The following is a 21,158-nucleotide window of genomic DNA, read 5'->3' on the forward strand; positions in this document are numbered from 1 at the left end:
GATGAGTTAAACATATTATTTATATATATATATATATATATATATATATAAAAGCAACAGTAGGAAAGAAAGGAAGAGAAAGACAGAGCAGGAGAGATGAAGAGAAAGGTTTGCCAACCTATGGTAGGCTGAGTGGTAATTGAAGAGTTTGATTCCGAACGTAACATTTTACTCCCATGATGATGAACTGGAAAAAATGACACAGGATATGGGTCACATTAAAGAAAATTGTTAGCAGGAGAAGAAATTAAGTACAGCAGTTGCATATGCAAGAGACTCAGAACACCAACCCAAAAGACAGAACTGAAAGTAAAAGCTCTCAAAAGTGTTCCTAACCTAGCTCTCAAAGTTCCCCTAAGCAAAAAATAGTGCTGGAATAGACTTAGGAGCAGTGACAAGTACCCTTCTGGAAGAAAGGGGCTTATCTGCCAACATAAGAATGTAATATAAGATGAAACTGGTTTACATATCGTTATAATACATTTTAAGCTGTATATAATGAGAGCATTATGAAATATACAGTGTAGCTCCTGGCAGAGACTAAGGCTTAAGGAGGGGCCTGCTTCTGCGCCACTGAAATCAATGACAGCTTTATCATTGACTTCAATAGGCGGTGTAATTTTAAGCACCTGAGCATCCCAAAGAGTTCAGTATTAACATGCTTTAAGCTATGCATGTACTTAACACCTTGTTAAATTGGTGACCAGGCCCATTGAGACCCACAGCAGGACTTATACAGAGGGTGTTCCACACACATGTCCGAATTAGGGAGCAGGAAAGCCAAGGACCAGCACCAGCTCTCTGAGGGGAAGTAATAAGAATCTAATAATCAGATGTTTATTAATCACAATAGCAGTTAATTACAATCTGAGTAGCATATGGAGCCCCAGGGAACAGCATGTCAAGAATATAGCTGGTCAAAACATTTTTCAACAAAACTTTTTCCATTGAAAAATGCTATTTTGTCAATATCAAAATGTTATGTGAAAATGTATCAGCTTTGACAGAAGTTTTATCAGGAAGGTTTTTCAGATCCAGGGTAGAATTTCTGGTGTGAGCGAGACAGAATGACTCAATAGCCGGATGATTAGGGCTCTCACCTGGGAGGTGGGAGCAGTGACTCTTGCACTTCCCAGGTGAGTGTGCTAACCACTGAGCTATTGGCTGGTGTGTGTGTGTGGGGGGGGGTCTCATGATTTTGTTGTTGTTGTTCTTTGCAAAATATTTCAAAAGGTCTCCATTTATTCTTCATTAGAACAAAATTTTTTTTTGAAACCTCAACATTTTAAATGAAACATAATTGTTTTCTGGCCAGCCCTATGCAAGAGTCCTGAGAGTAGGATTTGAAATGTGGCGATGGTATCTCTTGAATGCTGTTGGACATGTGAAATCATGCAGGACCTAATTCTCCACTGCCTTGCACTTTGTGGAGTCATTTACCCTATGCAGAGTGAGAGGAAAATGCTAGCAAATAAGAATGGTAGCAAAGGTGTAAATGACCCTACTGACTTCCAGTTTCGGTCTCAGCAGGAACTGCAATACACTTCACTTCTCCTTGGGATATGAAATACCTGTGTTTTAGTGGGCAGCAGGACTTTTTTGGAATACCATTAAAAACAGACATTTACAACACCTCAATTTTGACATTTTCTACTCCGCTTGTGATACTCCCTTTACAGTACTTAAAATAGAAAATGCTGTTACACTTGTGGTAAAGATTTCCATCTGTGAATGGCATCCACTGTCATTGCTTATGGGTTACTTTTTGTTCCCTGAAAGTTTCTTCTTTTTGTTTACGTTACTTACCCTACTGCAACAGTAACTGCAAAATACAAGTGATCTATTTATCTATTACACTTTTATAATCCTGGGTTCAACCTAGCAGTTCTTAAGCAAAGAATGGGAGTGTTAGCAGAGTAAGTCTGAAGATGAGCATGCTCCCTACTCTTAGTGACTTTTCTTCCTCACCTTTCCCTTTAACTTTCCTATTCTATTGCTGTCTGATCCTATTACGTTAGTTACATACTCGTTACATAAAGAACTAACTACATAAAGTTACTTGCTTTCAACTCACTCTGAACAGGTACAGTAACTATTACAATTTTCTAACTTTATCACTCTTGCTACTATTTGTCTTTTACTTCAATTGGCTATTTTGCCCCTTTCTCTTTTAGCTCCTGCTATTCCTGAGTCAGGTTTTACATTCCTCTTGGCCAGAGAGAACCCACTATCCCATCAGGATGGGACTTCTTGCAAACATCCATCCCTCATTAAGCTGTTGCCAGTTTGTGAAGTAAAATCTGATAGAGCAACATGTTGTATGCAATTGCCACTCTCCAGTTCCCAGCACAGAGCTGCTGTTTTGCTCTCTGTGCAAGGCTCAGAGCTTTAAGAAGGGCTTTTGGGGAGAATGCCAGTGAGAATGCAGCATTACACAAGCAGAGTCTGGGGACAGGATGAGTCCCTAGGTCAGTCAGACCTTGTGGCTGTGACTCTTTGGTTCTGATTACCTTGTGCTGATTAATGGCTTTAAAACTTCACTCCTGCTGAGCAGATTTTAAAAACTGTTGCTACATTTTGTTTCTGCTGAGTCATACAACCAGTGTACGTACCGTGTACAAGCTCAATTTTTAGTTATACCAGTATAAACCTGGAGTAACTACCTAAGGCATCAGTCTCACTCCAGATTTAAACAGAGCTGCGTTTGGCCCTTAGAATTTTAAAATACACAAAACCAGAACTAGGAGGTATGCACTGAGTCACTGTTAAAATAAATAACAGGTGTTTTATACTGTTCAATTTCTATCCTGCAAAAAAAAATCCCAAATAGTTCTTGACAATGACTGCATCCCATTAATGATTCTAATGTCCATTCTAAAACAACCTTCTTACATACCCCTGCAAGGATCATTTTTTACTAAGAATTCATCCAGTGCCATCCAGCCACCTCCAACACGAACCATTACTGTACTTCGCAAGATGCGAACCAGACGCAGCTGTTGAGAGTCACCAAACTGTAAGAAGATTAAACAAAATGCTTAGGTTTTCAATAGTTCTCCACACATAAAATATGCATTTCAGCTCTGATGGGTTAAAATCATCCATTCAAAATTTGTTTTAATTTCTAATCGTTAGTAAACTCTTAAAATATATTTTTTTATGAAAACTGTCAATGCTGTTAGGATTTCAAGGTGAACACCTTGTATTAATCCAAAGAATTGTATTAATCCAAAGAAATATGGTAAGATTGTGAAAAAAGGCTTCCAGGTTTAACTTTATGCTTGATTCTCAAGATTTTGTCTAATCTTGTAAAAGCAGCAAAATTAGTAATACAATAATTGGTTATGTTCTGCATTTGTATGAATTAATCAGCAGGAAAACTTTCACTGAACTCTTTGTGCAATAGCAGAGATACAGTTTTCAAAGATATGACCCTTTCAGCTGAAAAGTGTGGGAAAACTGTTCAAATGATAGATCATTTGGCTAGAATTTCAGATAAATCAGGGGAGCTTTACACTGCTCTGCTCATCAGCTGAGCACAGGAACACCTTACAGAGTCATTTTAACAGCTCGAAACCACCCTCCTTCCCAGGCCTGAGTGAAGGTGGAGAAGCTGGTAAAAAGGGGCTATGATTTGGGGCTTAAAACCACCTTCTCACCCCTTCTGTGTTGTGTTGACTGCTTATTTCATGCTCCTGAAGACTGGGCCTAAGGCGTTATATGGTCTTGCAAAATGTTCAGTGTAGTTTGTATGAAATATCTTCAAAACCCTGAAGAATCCTCTGCACATCACTGGATCAAATTTGGATCAAGTCAGTAGTGACCAAAAGATATACCCTTCTCATTATTTGATGGCCTGTGTGAAAACAACTGGCTGCTTTGATCCAGTTCCTACCAATGTCCAATCATCAAATAATATCACTTTTAGAACTGGCACATCTGCTGGCAGGCTCTGCAGCACAGGCCAAGCATTTAGTTAGCATCGGAGTGAACTAAGCATGAACCTCAAAACAGGTTTGAAACACTTTTGTTTAGTTGAGGGATTATTGTGCTCAGGTTTGCACAACTGTGACAACATGCTGTATTTGTTATGTGGAAAACAGAAGAGACTGTGCTTTCCAGTGTTATCAATCCAAAACCTTCCACAAGATCTAAATTAACTTAACACTCATAATTTCCTGAAGGATTCCACAAGCTCATGAAAATGGAACCAGAGGAATCCAACACCTTCTGTTTAATTTGATATACAATTCTGAGGCCAAATCCCAACTTCTAGTCTCCATGCATGCAGAGCCTCGCTGAAGTCAATCGTAGTCAAATGCACACATCTTAGGTAGAATTTGACTGCTGGAGTAAGAGTACCTATTTGCTCCAGTGAAGTGACAGAAACATGTTAAAGCCAAATCACACAAATGCGCTCCTTACTTGTTAAATGACTTTTGGCACTGCTTAAGCAAAGTGGGCAAGAGAGAGCAGAAGGAATATTACTTCTCGGAACCAAACAATAGGAAGCTTACAAGCTTAATTTAATAATCAAAGAAAATCGTGTTCTAAATGAGCAAAATGTAAATTTAAATGAGCTCTATGTTAGATCAATGAGAATGTAGCCCACAAGTCTACACTAACTATTTTGTTTTGCCTATTAAGGAGGAGGTTTCTTCTTATTCTTTGTGAAGTCTTGAAGATCCCCTGGCTTTCAGCTTTTTAATACCCCATTTAGGCTCTGCATTGCAGCCAGACTGAGGCATGGATACTTTAAAACCTGCTGCCAAGTAGCATAACTTCCAATGTGCTGCTTCCATAATGATCCCATTCCAGATTTTTATTAAAATATTTTGGATACAGACTTTCTTTGGTCAATATTTATTATTGTTTCACCTAACCTGAAATGAGAAACACCAAGCAGTTTAATAAATAGGTTTACAGGTTGTGTAGTGTCAACGGAAAAAAAAAATTCTGCTCTTGGTTACAGCCATGTAAATCCACTGGTACCAGAACAGAATTTGGCCAAGATTCTTTAGGAAATTTAGTATCTTTTGCTGAAATAATGTTTTGTAGCTTCTTGCAGCAATAAACTTCAGTTAATCACATTAGATACTCTACTTCTCCTTTCTCAGACACAGGATGAGCACAATTTTCAAAAAGACTTATCAAATCAAGGCCCTCTCTTTCTATACATTAACTGATTTTAAAAAGTTAGGACAGAAGTAGGCAGGGAAAGGTAGGTGCTGAAGATTACTCTTTGCTGAGCACACACTATGCTATAATAATCTCTGCCAACAACATTTTAAAAGCCAAGGCAAAATTACCATTTCTGTAGTATGTTTAGCATTAGACTCTCTAAAATCATTTATTCATATAGTTGTTTTTTCCAATAACATGATTAAGATGCTAGTGGTAACTTTAGTATTAGGCATTTTCATGTATTTACAAGGCAGGCAAGCTGCTTCTATATTTTAACATGTTGTTTCAGGGTCCATCCTATGAAGGAGTCATTGATCTCCATTTCTTCCAATTAGTGTTGTATGGTACTTTCACAACCAGAGATCCTGATGACCAAACTAACAAGCTAGAAGTATTTTTAAACACAATTACAATTTTAAATCCCAGCACTGGTATGATGGCATGTTTTAAAAATACTTTTGATGGGGGAATGGAAGCAGTCCAAATCTGAACTTCAAGTTTATTCTGCCAACTCAGTCCACACAGTTTTGTATTAAAGATATGTGCAATAGATTGTGAACTGATTCTTAATCAATCTATTCATTTGATTTCTAATTTAATGCACTGCAATTTCTCAAGGATTCTGAAAATGGTATGGTAATAAGTGACTAAGTAATATGATACAACATAGAATTCTGAGGCATACTGCTGTAAAATATTACATATAAAAAACTCTGGATAGTAGAGTAATTAACACTCTTGGTAAATCATAATTAAAATGCAAAGAAACTTATCATATACATTGTTGCTGTCCATTATCTGGTTCCCTTAAAAGTAATCTCCTTAATGAGACAAAAGGCAAAATAAAAAGGGAGAAGGAGACCCTGAAACCAGGAACACTTTATAGCATTTACAGAAACAGCACAGCTGACCAACCATGAATTAGCTCAGGATGAAAGTATGGGAAAAGAGTGGCCATTGCAAGCTTAAATGATATGCATTAGAAAAAAAAAAACAAAAAAACGCAGGAACTTCAGAACACATTCCACTGGTTTATACCTGATTTCCCAGGAAGAACTGATAAGAAATGAAAAATGGAAGAAAGACACAATTAGTTTAACAAGAAATTCTCTGTATGATTTGAGAACACATGTAAACTAACACACACATTGAAACTTCTAAATATAGGATCTAGTTTAGAGATGTGCAGGTAATTAGTTATCCAGAGTATGAACCTGGAAGGATTCATGAGTCCTTTGTTACCTTTCTGGTCCTTTTTTTCCTTTTAAAATCATCTGAAGATGTTCCATAGTCTGCCTTAGCCAAATAATGAGCACCTCATCTGAAAACGTTCTGGTTATTGAACCTGAGGGTAACAAATGACTTTCTCTGCAACATGGCAGATTCATCTCTGGTACCTGAACTGTTTTTAGGATACCTGGCACATTTCCTGTCTAGCTACTAGATGAAGGTACAGTATGCTGGAAAAAAGTAAAAAGAGGGGATGAGGATGATGAAAATGTTTGACCAAAGTATATTCTAAGAACAATATAGTCTCATGTGTTTAATCTGAATCTGTTTGGAAAATCCATTTTTACTCAGGTGTAAAAAAAATCAATCAGTTAACAAGTCAATATATATTGGTATGTAGGACCAGCTACTGTTTAAATCGTTTTGCTATTTAGATATATAAATCTCTTTAAATACTGATAAAAAGGGTTTATTGTAGGCTCAGTGGAAAGTTAAACACATTATTAGTCTATTATTAGTCTATATTTTCTAACACAAATTACTGATGTAAAGTTTAGTGAAGCTAAAACTACATAATTTCCAGGTAGACTTTGAGCAAACGTAAGTATATGATACAAAGTTTCTGTAAATTAATGTAACCCAAATGCTCACATAGTTCTGTTGCCTTGACAATGTTTGGACTGAAAGAACCATGGAGGTGTTGGGAAGACTTACCCTGTACTTGTTATCTCCAATCTGCTCCACCTGGAATCGTTTTGCACATTTACATTTAGCTACCTGCCTTGTAACCTGCCAAAAACACATTTGGAATAATTATTTTAATGTTAATTATCACATTTCTGAAGTCTTAAATAATTGGCAGAACTCAAGGTATATAGGAAAGAAAATAAAATTAACGACACTAAGGGTGTGATTCCAGTAGAACATATTAGTTATCTGAGAGTGATAACTTTAGAGAGAGTACCTCATCTTCAATTTTGTCAGCATCTGTAAGAGGCTTGTATGCATCCTTGTTTGGATGAAGTGCTGCTACAAATTCATAGTAGTCAATGTACCCATCACCATCTCTATCAAAGATATCTGCCACTGCACTCATTTCAAGCCGGCTGGTAGGGAATTCTGTAAGCCAAAAACATCACCAGCAGGTAAACCTTATAGATTTTCAAACCCATTAGAGTGACTGGATTTATCACAAATCTCAAAGATTTTTAGGCATTAATGACAAGTAATGTATACTAAAACACCAAGTACACTCAGAAAAAACATATCTCTGAAAAGAGGTGGGGTGTCTCCAATGCTGGCTAGATTATGGATAATAATGAAGACACTGGTGCATTTTTGGGAGAGAAGCCCAGTACTGAATGCGCCTAGCAATAGATGGAACGTTGAAAAAGCTTTCAAATGACATGCAGTTCTACAGTCTTGTAGCATGCTTAACCTCAAAAGTGTAAAGAATACCACAAATCAGCAACTCAAGTTATTACTGGGACAAGGTCATACAAGCATTTAAAGACAAATTACACATTTAGAATGCAAGGCGCAGAAGCTTCTGATATTGTTTTTAAAATGCAACTCTATAATGTGAAACCCTTCTTTGGTTCGAAATCCTGCAGCAGCATGTTCATTGCTCACTCACAGACTGAACAGGGAGATAAATAAAGTATTACAGTATATAACCATCCAGCATGACTGATCAACTGCAGTAATGCCAGGGACATTCAGCAACTACAGGCCTAAACCACTTGAGCTAACAGGGTAGCTCTTTCAGCTGGTAGTAGTAGCAGAATCTTATCCTCAGATGTGGGCTAGTCATGAGAGGCAGATATGACCATACCCATATACAGTATATTCCACACACCACATGTTTGTGGAAGCTCATTTTGATTATTTCAGGTGCAGAGGAGTTCTTATCTACATAAGGGCTACCATTTGTGCTGACCAGGTGCTGTCAACAGGAGCACAACTCTGACCCTCTGACACAAAAAGCACAGGTCTCCACCACCTGAGCAAAAGGAGTTGTTAGAAGTGGAGGCTCTTATCTTTTATGTGGGCCAGCCACACAACATAGGAACAAAAATCTGTGTCATAATCTGACTTGCTTAAGAAAGGAGTGTCAAAATTTTAACAATGTTTTCAAGTAAAGAAATTATTGCCACTTTGCCTCTATATCAGAGTGATAATTTCTTTAAAAGTAAACTGATCTATTACCACATCAAGACTTACCTCAGATACAATTTGTTGCCAATATATTAGATGCATCTCATAATCTCATCAGTAACTTAATTTAGAACTTACTTGAAGAAAGAATTCCATCAATAAATTCCTGCCTTGTTATCTTTCCATCCTGATCTTTATCAATCCTCCTAAAGAAGTCCATTACTCGAGATTTCTTATGATTCATCCATCGCATATACTTTTTCCTCCAAATATCAAAATCAAAGTTGGCAAATTCCCTTAGCTTGAGGAAAGAGAGATGAGAGATGTTTTTCAAGTTGAAATGAACCACTTACAGAATACGTAAGAGAGGTCATGTTGGCATGCTTTTAAATAACTGGCTCTTTAAAATGCCTACATTTGTACTGAAATGGTTTGATTCTATTCACTATTAAAATAGGACTAGCTGCTTTTTGCATGCATGTATCAAGATGTTTCCATCTAACTATCCATCATATAACAAAAATGTAAGGCTGGCATTACTATCACTTTGTAACTGGAAATGCAGGGTTAAACAAAAATACATTTAGTATATAATATATATGCTGTGTGCTGACCTCTTCTAGTCTATCCAAAGCATCATTTAATTTTCTTCTTCTTTCCAAGGCTAGAAGCCAGACTTGCTGCCATTTGCTGACTAATAGGTTTATCCTTGGATTCTTGGTTTCAATTTGTGCCTGTGTTCCTGATGGATACATGCCTGCTGTTGGGGAACGTTTTCCTATTAAAACAGAATACAGGTTAGCATAGGCTTATTTTTCTCCATGTCTCAACCAATTTAAAACACAGTATATTTTCAGGTGAATGATGATCGACCTCTTTAAAAAGACTCCCTTCTGCAACAAATAATGAGCCAAATCCTGGTCCCCATGTTGTAATTAATAGGAGTTTTGCCATTGCCAGAGTAAGACAACATGATGGTTAAAACACCTGGGCCTTGTCTACATGACACTTTCCACTACTAGCCATACCTGTGAATTGGCACCAGCACAGAAAAATGTTTATAAATAGTCACACTGCAAGCAAGGTCTGAGAGAGCACTGCAGAACAAATAGCCTCATTTTGGAGGTAGAGGTAGAGATACAAAAATTTTAAATCACCTCACTCAAGGACTCTCTTTACATGAAACTCAGGCCTTGGCTACACTTGCAGGTGTGCAGCGCTGGGAGTTACAGCTGTCTTTGTACAGCTGTGTAGGGAAAGCGCTGCAGTGTGGCCACACTGACAGCTACCAGCGCTGCAGTGTGGCCACATTTGCAGCATTTGCAGCACTGCTGGGAGTGGTGCATTATGGGCAGCTATCCCACAGAGCACCTCGTCCCATTTTGGCGCTGTGGGTTGTGGGAAGGGGGCAGAGGGTGCGGGTCATTCTGGTTCCTGTCCCAATGCCCCGTGATGCATCACTTCACATCCCAGCAATCCCTGTTTTTCCGTCCACGTTTGGCGCCATTGTGACTCTCCCAACAGTTTCTGTGCAGCGCGATTTCAGTGGGAAATGGAGCCCAAACTGCTGAGGAGTATGCTGCTGAGTCTCACCAGCACATCACATTTGGCAGTTGAGCTATTCCTTAAGCTCCAAAGTGATGAGGAGTCCGATGATGATTGCGAGTAGCCTGACGCGTACAACACGACATTGCTTGTGGCTTTCACGGACATGCTCAGCACCGTAGAACGCTGCTTTTGGGTTCGGGAAACAAGAACTGAGTGGTGGGATCACATCGTCATGGAAGTCTGGGATGACGAGCAATGGCTGCAGAACTTTCGGATGAGAAAAGCCACTTTCATGGGATTGTGTGCTGAGCTTGCCCCCACAGCCCTACAGCGCAAGGACACAAGATTGAGAGCTGCCCTGCCGGGGGAGAAGCAGGTGGCTATTGCAATCTGGAAGCTGGCAACTCCAGACAGCTACCGATCGGTCAGGAACCAGTTTGGAGTGGGAAAGTCGACCATTGGAGTCGTTTTGATGCAAGTTTGCAGGGCCATTAATCGCATCCGGCTAAGAAGAACCATGACTTTGGGGAACGTGCAGGACATTGTGGATGGCTTTGCACAAATGGGTTTCCCTAACTGTGGAGGGGCAATAGATGGGACGCATATTCCTATTCTAGCAGCATCACACCTACCATCCGAGTACATTAATTGGAAGGGGTATTTCTCTATGGTTCTCCAGGCGCTTGTGTATCACCGTGGGCGTTTCATTAACATTAACACAGGCTGGCCTGGAAAGGTGCATGATGCACACATCTTTCGGAACACTGGCCTGCTCAGGAAGCTGCAGGCAGGGACATTTTTCCCAGACCAGAAGATCACAGTAGGGGACGTCGAAATGCCCATTGTGATCCTTGGAGACCCCGCTTACTCGTTAATGCCTTGGCTCATGAAACCGTATACAGGGAAGCTTGACAGGAGCAAGGACCGGTTCAACTACAGGCTGAGCCGGTGCGAATGACTGTGGAGTGTGCTTTTGGCCGTTTAAAAGGGCGCTGGCGATCTCTGTATGGGAAGCTAGACTTGGGGAAAGCAGCATCCCTGCGGTTATATCCGCGTGCTGTACCCTCCATAATATTTGTGAAGGGAAGGGTGAAAAGATTCAGTCAGGCATGGACCTCGAGGTTCAACGCCTGGAGGCTGAATTTGCACAGCCAGAGAGCAGGGCTACTAGAGAGGCCCAGCACAGGGCTTCAAGGATTAGGGGATGCCTTGAGGGAGGAATTTGAGGCTGAAAACCAACAGTAATGTTTGGTGCCTTGCACGGGAGTGAAGTGCAGTGGTTACAATGTTAGTAGGAATCTGTTTTTTTCCTAAGCTGATTTGCAGTGCCTGTTTCTTTCCTGGGCTAAGGTATCTTTGACTTTCTGCAATAATAAAGACTGTTTTCAAAGCCAAGAATTCATTTATTGAAAAGAAAATAACTTTATTGACAGACACACAACATTTTGGGAACCTAAAGGGCAGGGGGGGTGGGTGGGGAACTGTACAGTCACAGGTTTGAATATGTCCTGTCTGGAGTGCTGTGCAATGACTGCTGCACTTCAGGATGCCTATACTGCATGGTGATGGGGGTTGAGTGCAGAGGGTAAGGGTCGTAGTTCTCAGGGCTGGTTGGTGAACGTACAGGTGTTGGAGGCAGCTGGTGGTGGTAAGAACCTGGATGCTGGGGAAGGGGGTTTGGAGCTGACATTGGGGCACAAGGGAAAAGAGCTTTGGGACGGGGGGGGGCGCACGGTAGTGCTCTGCCTGCATGGCTACGAGCGCCTGGATAGAGTCCGCTTGGCGCGCCAGGATGCTTATCAGCTGCTTTGTGCTTTTCTTCCTGGCTGCCGCTGCATTTTCTCTGGCGGATCCTGCTTTCCCTTTCCCTCCAGTCCTGCACTTTTTGATTCTCTCTGGCAGAGTGATCCATAACTGCTTGCAGCAGGTCGTCTTTGCTTTTTCGCGGCTTTCCGGAGGTTTGGAGTCTTTGAGCTGTTGATAACACGGGCAGCTGAGAACTCAAGGTGCTTGTGGAAAGGAAAAAAAGGCAACAGTTAACAGAGGCAGCATTGTTTATATCTCAGACAGTTATTCCCACACAGTGAAGGAGTTACAGTCTTCACTTTAGCATAATTTTCCCATACCAAAGAGCGTGCACATAACCCACAGGAGCCCCGAAATGGTGAGTAAGGGGGACTGATTGCTTCAGGGCTGTGCTGGGGTTTCTGTGCATTGGGGAAAGCAAACAGCTGCAGGGGCACACACTGAACACTCTCCAACATTTTCCACAGGAGGATCCTGGAAGATATCGCTCTGCGGGTCACCTGGGAAGGGGGATGATTGCTTCAGGTACTGTGCTGGGGTTTCTGTGCCTGGGGAAAGCAAACAGCTGGAGGGCACCTACACTGAACACTCTCCCAACATTTTCCACAGGAGTTGATCCTGGGAAGATATCTCGCTGCTGCGGGTCACCCGGAGGGTCTTCTACAGCAATGATTCCGCCCTGGCCCTATGCAGCTTGCCTGTGTGCAGCAATGGTCCCCCCACCCTCGCGGCACAGTGGCATGACGCGTTAGCCTGACTGGGACAAGGACCACAGTGGCTCTCCCTATAAACTTGCGCAAGCGCATTGCCCACGCTCTGGCTGAAACTTTTGAAGAGATTACCGAGGCGATTACTCGATATACCGACAGTGATAGACCACATCAATGGGCTATTCCACATCTAGGCATGCATGCATGCAGCCTAACCCTCCCTCCTCTCCCGAAACATTTCCATCCTGAAAATAAAAGCCGCTTACCGGGAACCCGCTCCTCTGCTTGTCCTTCACCAAGTACCGGCTGCTGCGACTGGCTACCTTCCTCCTGGCTTGAGAAGAGCTCCTGGCTGCATGCCTCCTGGACTCCGGGGTGTCTCCCCCCACCCCAGTACCCTCACTCTCGGTTTCCTCTCCTCCCCCTTCCTTCCTCTCCCCCTCCCCGCTCTGAAGTGTCCATCGTGGTCCTTGGATTGGCAGTGGGGTCACCCCAAGTATCGCGTCCAGCTCTTTGTAAAAATGGCAGGTCGTGGGGCAGTGCCAGAGCGGCGGTTTCCCTCGTGGGCTTTGCAATAGGCACTCCGCAGCTCCTTCACTTTAACCCTGCACTGCACCGCGTCCGGTCATGCCCCTTTCCAGCATGGCCCTTGATATCTGCCCATAGGTATCGTAATTCCTACGGCTGGAGCGCAGCTGTGACTGCACAGCTTCCTCCCCCAAACACTGATGAGGTCCAGCAACTCGCCACTGCTCCATGCTGGGGCTTGTTGGCGCGTGGAGGCATGGTCACCTGGAAAGATTCACTGATTGCACTCCACACCTGGCTGAGCAAACAGGAGGGGATTTTTAAAATTCCGGGGCATTTAAAGGGCGGGTCACCTGAGGCCAGGGCAGTAGAGTTTGAATTGATGAGCAGAGTGGCTGAGCAGGCATTCTGGGATACCTCCGAATACCTCTGGAGGCCAATAACAGCGCTTTTGGTGGCCACATTGGTGGCTGCATCACCAGCGCTGCAGTCGTTATTCCCCAGGTAGAGGTGGAGTACATGCAGCGCTGTAGCCAGGGAGATACAGCGCTGCATGTGCCTTGCAAGTGTGGACGGTGAGTAAGTTGTAGCGCTGTAAAGCCACCACCAGCACTGCAACTCTCCAGTGTAGCCAAGGCCTCAGTTGGGAGACCTACTAAAATCCATGTCATTTCATGCAGGATAGGAGAGAGAGAATTCATTAGGTGGTGCTCTTCATAACCAATCAATACTGTCTTGTCCTGCACTATGCAGCTAGGTATTTCATCTTTTGGATGAGTCAGTAAGAAACAACAACAAACAACCCACCTTTACCAGCTAAAGACCATTAAGGTCTCTTGGCACTTTCTGCAAGAGTGGGAGTGTTAAAACACAACAGGGTTAAAAAAATAAACTTTATGAGTGACATTTTCAAGGAAGCCTCAGTCCAGCCTTTAATTTTGTTTCCACAATTTTGCATGCAAAATTATTGGCACTCTCAGAATGGTCATATGTTGGCACATAATTGGCATACACATACTCTTTGCAGGTGTCAATTCTATATTTGAGTTTACAAAAACCTACCACTAGGAAGGTACAGTACACACAAAACTGCATGTATAAAAATTAGCATCAGATCATAAAAATCAGTAGCAATGTGATGAAATGAAGCACAGATACTGGAATGCCTCATCAATGTTTATTAATAAATATAAATAGTTTTCTGCAATTATTCTACTAAAGAAATCATACTTTCCACTATGTGAGAATGGAAAGCAACACTGATGATTTGTGACAGTCGCTTGTAAAAGGTTAAGAGGTATTTGAGTCTTATTGAAGAGAAATTAAATAGTTCACTCTGTATTTTGGGAAGGAATTAGTACAAATTCTATTATACTAGGTGTCATGTTTGCCTTGTTATGTATTGGCACAATTAGCTACAAAGTCTGTGACCAAATAGACACGTTCCTCTCAATGAAAAAACATATGATAAAGCAGTTAGAAAAACCAACAGAGGAATAGTTTCACCTTGTTTTACCAAACTGTTCAGATAGTAATGACACCTAACAGTATTAGTTCATGAGAAATCAATCATTTATATTGGAAAAGTAATGATACGTGGGACCTCCCCCAAAAATTCCATTACTTACTTCCTGTTCTCCCTTTATCTAGCACAGGAATATGAGACTGTATTGGAGTGGATTCAACTGCCTTCCTTTTGTAGATCTTTGTGACTTTATCCACATCAGGCTGTTTTCTGGTCATTTCCTCCATAAACGTCTGCAATTAAATGGTAGTTGCTTTAATTATCAATGCAGAAGAATAATTGACGAGAAAGACAAATAAAGAAAATAGAATTCCAAGTTACAGAGAAAGGGCAACTACTTGTCAGGAAAATTACAGCAGGAGACACAAGAGACATTTCTCTTTCACTAAAATAATCCTATCATTCCAATTAAATATAAAATAAGTATTTTGTAGCTAAGAAATATTACCTATATGAACTTCTACCTACATTATGGCAGAGCTGCTAAAAGAAGTCTACATTTAAAAATAGCCACACTTGGCTGCACTTGGTACACCGGGTGTGATGTGCAAAAGACCCTGAATTCAAGAGCAGCTCCAGGTCCTTTGCTGTCCAGACTAATCAACAACAGCTCAGAGGAGAGTCAATTAGGATCTGACGTGAAGCAAAGACGGTCACTTGCATAAAACATGTTTTAAAATTCACTTAGCAAAGCAGACAACGCAGTCTGGTTCTAGGCAGCAGCACTGCCTGATACTATAGGTACTTTTTAAATGTACAAGCAGCAAAGAGTCCTGTGGCACCTTATAGACTAACAGACGTATTGGAGCATGAGCTTTCGTGTGTGTATTCACCCACGAAAGCTCATGCTCCAATACGTCTGTTAGTCTATAAGGTGCCACAGGACTCTTTGCTGCTTTTACAGATCCAGACTAACACGGCTACCCCTCTGATACTTGAAATGTACAACGTCCTTATTCCTAACAAGCTGGTGCATGTTTTTAAAACATCGCTGCATTTTCATTTGTTTGCTTTGCTTGAACAAGGCTGGGATCAATCATAGAGACAGGGAACGTACAATCAGGTATCTGGAAACTGGATCATTAAACATTCTGTAAATAATTAGAACCGGCTCATGTTTGATTATGTAGCAAATCTAAGATGCATGTATCAGTACAAAATCATTAAGACACGTTTCACATTTTTCATGCCTTACCTGATGTTCGGCTATGAGTGCTTTAACATCCTCGATCTCCTGGGGGATGACCTCTTTATCTTTTTCACTAAGAGTAGTCTCTGCCCACTGCAACCAGGACAATAAGGCTTCCAACAATTCCTGCTTAGCAATAAGTCCAGCCAGGGCTCCTGCCAGTCTCTGCTGATGTTGCTTTGCCCATGCTAATACCTTGATAAAAAGTCAATCAATGAATATTTCCCCATCTGGTAAGTTTCTTTTGAAAGTGCTTCACCTGCTTTTATCACAGAGCTTTCTCCCTCCTTTCCTGATTTAAACAAGTGTGAGGATTATCAGAGGTTCTGTGCACCTGGAGTTCCCAATTCAGCCATGTTTCATCACAAGCATTAACCTTCAGGTTTTTTTAAACTTCCACAACAGTGTCTTCTCACAGCATATTAAGGACTTAATCCTACACACCTTTCCTCACATAAATAGCCCCACTGAGATCACTGGAAATACTAGGCTAAGTGAATCAGGTAGAATCAGGTCCCCATTTTTGAACACTCTGGAAGCTGTATTTGGCTCCTATTTGTTTTCCTTTAAAGGTTCCCTTTTCCAGTGGTTCTCAAACTGGGGGTCGGGACCTCTCAGGGGGATGCAAGGTTATTACACGGGGGGTTGTGAGCTGTCAGCCTCCACCCCAAACCCCGCTTTGCCTCCAGCATTTATAATGGTGTTAAATATAATAAAAAGTGTTTTTAATTTATACGGGGGGTTGGGGGGGGTGCGCACTAAGAGGCTTGCTATGTGAAAGGGGTCACCAGTACAGAAGTTTGAGAACCACTGCTTTAAACTATAAACATAGACACAAAACTTCACCTCCAGAAGCTGAGCATGTATTCTCCACGGCATGCCCATTAGGGCTTGTCTACATGGCACTGCAGTCCAGACTACTGCGTGTGAACTCTAGAGTTCTCTAATGCGTTGCACTCCATCTATCTTGTGTAGACCCTGTTGGTGTGAACTAAAATCTACATAGTTCACACTACCGTAATCCTGTTTTGTGGCTTATGGAAAGCTGCTGAACAACTTGGAAATCACCACTGGATTCATGCGGGCATTTTAAGAATATTTTGGAATCCAGTATCCTCTAACATGATTATTACTGAGCAACGACAGACTACTTTGTATATATCCTGATTGTTGTTTTTTTAAACCTTTATACTCTCTCCCTTGATACTCTGAATTTGCTAAGGAGAAATGAGGGGTGGTATTTCCTAAAAAAGAGTCTGAGCAGCTGCTGTAGTTATTCTTTTACTTCTCAAAAGCAGAGTAAAACCTGGCCTCTTCACATCTATCAGCTTGGGTATTTTAAATAGTTGTGTTCTCAACAGCTGGATCATTTCCTCCAATGCAACAGTCTTGTTAATTGCCAGCTATGTTCCAAACTATCAAAGACTGCCTGTTACTATGAAGGCTACATGAGACATACTGACCTCTTCAAATCTGGCTCTGATGATTGTTATCCAGTGCTTAATGGTAGTGATGGAGTCTGGGTGGCAAATAGCCAGGATGGCTTCTCCCATACCTGCTGCTTTATTTAGTTCTGCCTTTTTGTCCTCCAGCTTCCTCATGAATTCCTAAACCAGAAACACGATTTCAGTTAGATGCTGGCACCACTTGAAAGAAAAATCTGAGTAATTTCAATGAGTGTTGGCCAAATCTGGAAGACTAAAGTTCTCTACTGGATCATTCAAAGCCTGAACTGATTCAATGGGCAAAGGAAAAGAAGTAAGAGACGAGAAAAGTCCAATTCTTATAAGAAAAGTTCAGAGAGACAAGGTGGGTGAAGTAATATCTTTCACTTGATCAACTTCTGTGGGTGAGAGAAACAAGGTTTTTTGAGCCATGCAGAGCTCTTCTTAAGGTCTGGGGAACTGTCACTTTCAAAAGATGAGCCTGGGTGCTTAAATTCATAACTTTGCTAGATGCTAAAAATCCTGGTCTAAATAAGGTCACAAATTTATGGCTTATTAAACAATTACCCAATACTCCCCCCACCTTTTGTCCTATGACTGCATGGGTATTAATGGGCCACTTTACCTTGAATGGTCCCTTAAATACATGCCAACTACCTATGCTAAACTTTCTGTTCAATCTCATATTTAGCTGTGACATTCTGAGTACCTTTCCAAGATCTGTGTAGCTCAAAAGCATGTCTCTCTCAACATCAGAAGCTGATCCAATAAAAGATATTACCTCATCCACCTCGTCTCTCTAATATCCTGGGACTAACACTGCTACACCGCCACTACATACAAGAAAAGTTAAGAACATTTTAAAAACCTATTCCATATAAAGAACTAAATTAAGATTTAAAAAATGTAACATATTAGCCTAAAATGCTTTAGTAATGTAAAATGTTGTATATGCTTTTTGTATACATGATCCTATTAAAAAAAAATCATACCACTCTATAAGATACTGCAAATCAAATGTGCTGCGGTTGGCGTCACTATTAGAAAATTTTCAGGAGACCCAGCCTGTTTATCAATACTAGTCCTACAATATACCCAGGTAAAAGTTCCTTAACAGATGCTGAAGGAACAAACTATAAAGAACCAGGCAGCAGAACTGGTTGGGAATTTTCCATGAGAATTATTTTCCAATGGAAAAATACTTTTTCCCCCCAAAATTTGATTTTCCATCAGGAAAACTGAAATGATGGCAACTGACTGCCCACCTGGAAAGCTCTCCTCAATTTCATTTTCTGTCTGCAGGGAGAAAATGAAATTGACATGAACATTCCTGGTAGGCAGTTGGGGAGCTGTGGATGGGCTTGGGAAATGGCAGAGAAGTTGGGTGCTCTGGATACCTGCACATGTCCTACAGTATCTCCAGCAGCTGGGCTTGGGGGGAAAGCTGAGAGGTGGGTGCTCAGGCTCCAACAGGTTCTTGTCAATTTCTAATCACCTACTAAAACTTGCAGACTGTGTAGTTAGATTTGATTTGGGCAGAGTAGGCAGTACCTGAATCTGGTTAAAGATTAAATAAGTGAATGACTCTGAGAACAAATCAGGGTTATGTTTCCAGTCTAGTTGTATTGAATCCCATGAGCTATTCCTGCAATTTCAGCTCAAAATGGTTTCTGTACATATAGTGTATTTTAGTATTTGTTACACTGAGAAACTGGCAGCATTGGCAAGAGCCAGGCAGAATATTGGCAAACATAATGCAACTTTCCCTACACAACTCTATAAATAAACCTCAAAACCCTGATCTGCAACAACCTAGATGTTTGGAATACTGAGCTTCCCCAAACTGTGCTGAACTCTGTGGTGGTTTAGTGATACGCTAGAGAAAGATTGAGAACAAATTCATATCTTTTATTACCTAACGTAGAGCATTAACCTATTGTACCTCTTAGTCTCCAGAGACCATGATGAGTGGTAGAAAACCTTAATTGTCTATGACATGTAGCCTTCATTAAATCATGTGCAGTTTTCAAGAAAAAAGCTAAGTAGTGGGATATAAAAATGGACCTTTGAGGTTAAATGCTTCAAAATGAAAAGCTTTCAATATGTGGTTTGATTCAAAGGTATTAAAATCATTTTACAGGAATTATAAAATGCACTGTGAATAAAGGACACATTTAACATTTACCTCAATAATAAGTGATTAGGGATAATATTGTAGCAACATAGATGGAAGAGAGATGATGTTTTAAATTTATGTAACATGCCACACTTATCTATCTTTCATTTTTTCTCCTAAGAAGTTCAGATGTACATTGGAGACATCACACTCATTATCAAATTAACAATGTATAACACAAATGGTAATGCTGTACAAATTTCAAAAGCAAGCCATCCTTTGCGATATTAATTGGCACAACACACATACCAAGTTTAGGGGGGAAATTAGGTACTTATGTAAATATTTGCAATTTACATCATCACCAATAGATAGTAATTAAAAGACTGAATCTAACCTCGCAGTAAAATAACACCTAACTAAATGAAGTAAGTAGCTCTAATACTGTTATAGTTTTTTTTATTATGAAGGTACTGGTTGAAGCCTCCTGGTTAAGGCTGCAGTGAGAGCTCCTGTATAAGCCCCTTCCTTCCTAACCTCTCATCAGAAGGTGGCATTTGAAAATTGGTTATTAACGTTTGGAGAATAATAACTCTGGTGAGTCCAAAAGTGTAGTGTAGTACCCGGTGAGAATTTTTTTGATTTATTAATGTGTGCATGGGGTATTTAAGGATGCTGTCAGAATTGTTCTTAGATTCTGATTTCCATAGTTTCGATGTTTATTTTTTTTTTTTTTACAAAAAATTATGTGATTAATGGTACATCTTCTTTTAGAGTGGACTTAGCAATCTTAACTATAACTTAGCTAAGTTTTGTTTTTGTGGGAATTATTTTATTAGTCTAGTGACACAGGATGACATGCAGGCTCCATTAAAATCAATGGGGGTTGTGACACTGATTTCAGCAGGGCTAGGATTTCACTTATACAGAGGAGAGAAAAAAAACAAAAGGGAACCATTTAGAGCAGCTAGAGAGGATGGGCAGATAACAGGCATGCTTCACTCCCTCAAAGAGACTAGAAAAGCAGCTGGCAGCGCTTCCATGGCATCAATGTATGGTGACACATATGGGGAAGGTGTGGCCAGGCAGAGGAGGATGGAGCTAGGAAGCCACAGCACAAAGCACTACGTTCCCAGTGGCCCCAAATTAAGTGGCAAATTTCCACACAACTCAGTGGCAGTAGATGAAACTTTCCCTTCTGTGCTGAAGATCCCTCAGATGGGAAAGCAGTAAACAAGGCACAGTGAGGGAAACAGTGGCAGCACAACAGTGAACCAGACATGCTGCAAGTGGTGATGACAGGCATTAGAAGGAACAGATACTACATATGGATGCTCTGAGATCTGTGTGTGGTTGAAGTCAGGATACTCTGAAGATTACTGAGTTATGTGCAGTTAGATGGTCATGCCCTGTCGGCTGATACCACCAACCACAAGGAGTGGGAAAAATATGATGCTTTTTTTTGCACCCTCAATTGCATGGAGGTTTTGTTGCAATTTTCTCCCTCACAGTAGTCAAGAAATACATTACTATTATTATTCCTCTCATGGCCTAACTTCAGTATCAGGCAAATTAGTTGAAACTATAGCAAAAAACAGAATTATCAGGCCCATAGATGATTTGTTGGGGAAGATCAACATGGTTTTGTAAAGAGAAATCATGCCTCCTCGATCTATTAGAGTTATTTGAGAGGGTCAAGGACAAGGGTGATCCAGTGGAT

At 40.9% G+C, this 21,158-nt stretch overlaps 1 protein-coding gene across 8 annotated transcripts in view; it reads right to left on the reverse strand.

Annotated features, from left to right (window-relative positions):
* The window catches only part of DST (dystonin), a 465,365-nt gene that overhangs the window by 8,022 nt on the left and 436,185 nt on the right, over positions 1–21,158 (reverse strand). For 5 of the 8 annotated variants that reach the window (XM_075063729.1, XM_075063726.1, XM_075063728.1 and 2 more), the window contains 10 exons: positions 17,341–17,484; positions 15,884–16,072; positions 14,792–14,921; positions 9,186–9,349; positions 8,710–8,872; positions 7,379–7,533; positions 7,129–7,203; positions 6,223–6,240; positions 2,897–3,014; positions 119–187 (listed from right to left, as the gene is read on the reverse strand). In XM_075063729.1, the coding sequence (XP_074919830.1) occupies positions 119–187; positions 2,897–3,014; positions 6,223–6,240; positions 7,129–7,203; positions 7,379–7,533; positions 8,710–8,872; positions 9,186–9,349; positions 14,792–14,921; positions 15,884–16,072; positions 17,341–17,484 (1,225 nt within the window). The remainder of the gene's footprint in view (positions 1–118; positions 188–2,896; positions 3,015–6,222; positions 6,241–7,128; positions 7,204–7,378; positions 7,534–8,709; positions 8,873–9,185; positions 9,350–14,791; positions 14,922–15,883; positions 16,073–17,340; positions 17,485–21,158) is intronic. The other 3 variants (XM_032778396.2, XM_032778395.2, XM_032778397.2) reach the window with 1 other exon arrangement.

This window comes from Chelonoidis abingdonii, chromosome 3, assembly GCF_003597395.2.
Source record: "Chelonoidis abingdonii isolate Lonesome George chromosome 3, CheloAbing_2.0, whole genome shotgun sequence".
NCBI classification, from domain to species: domain Eukaryota; kingdom Metazoa; phylum Chordata; order Testudines; family Testudinidae; genus Chelonoidis; species Chelonoidis abingdonii.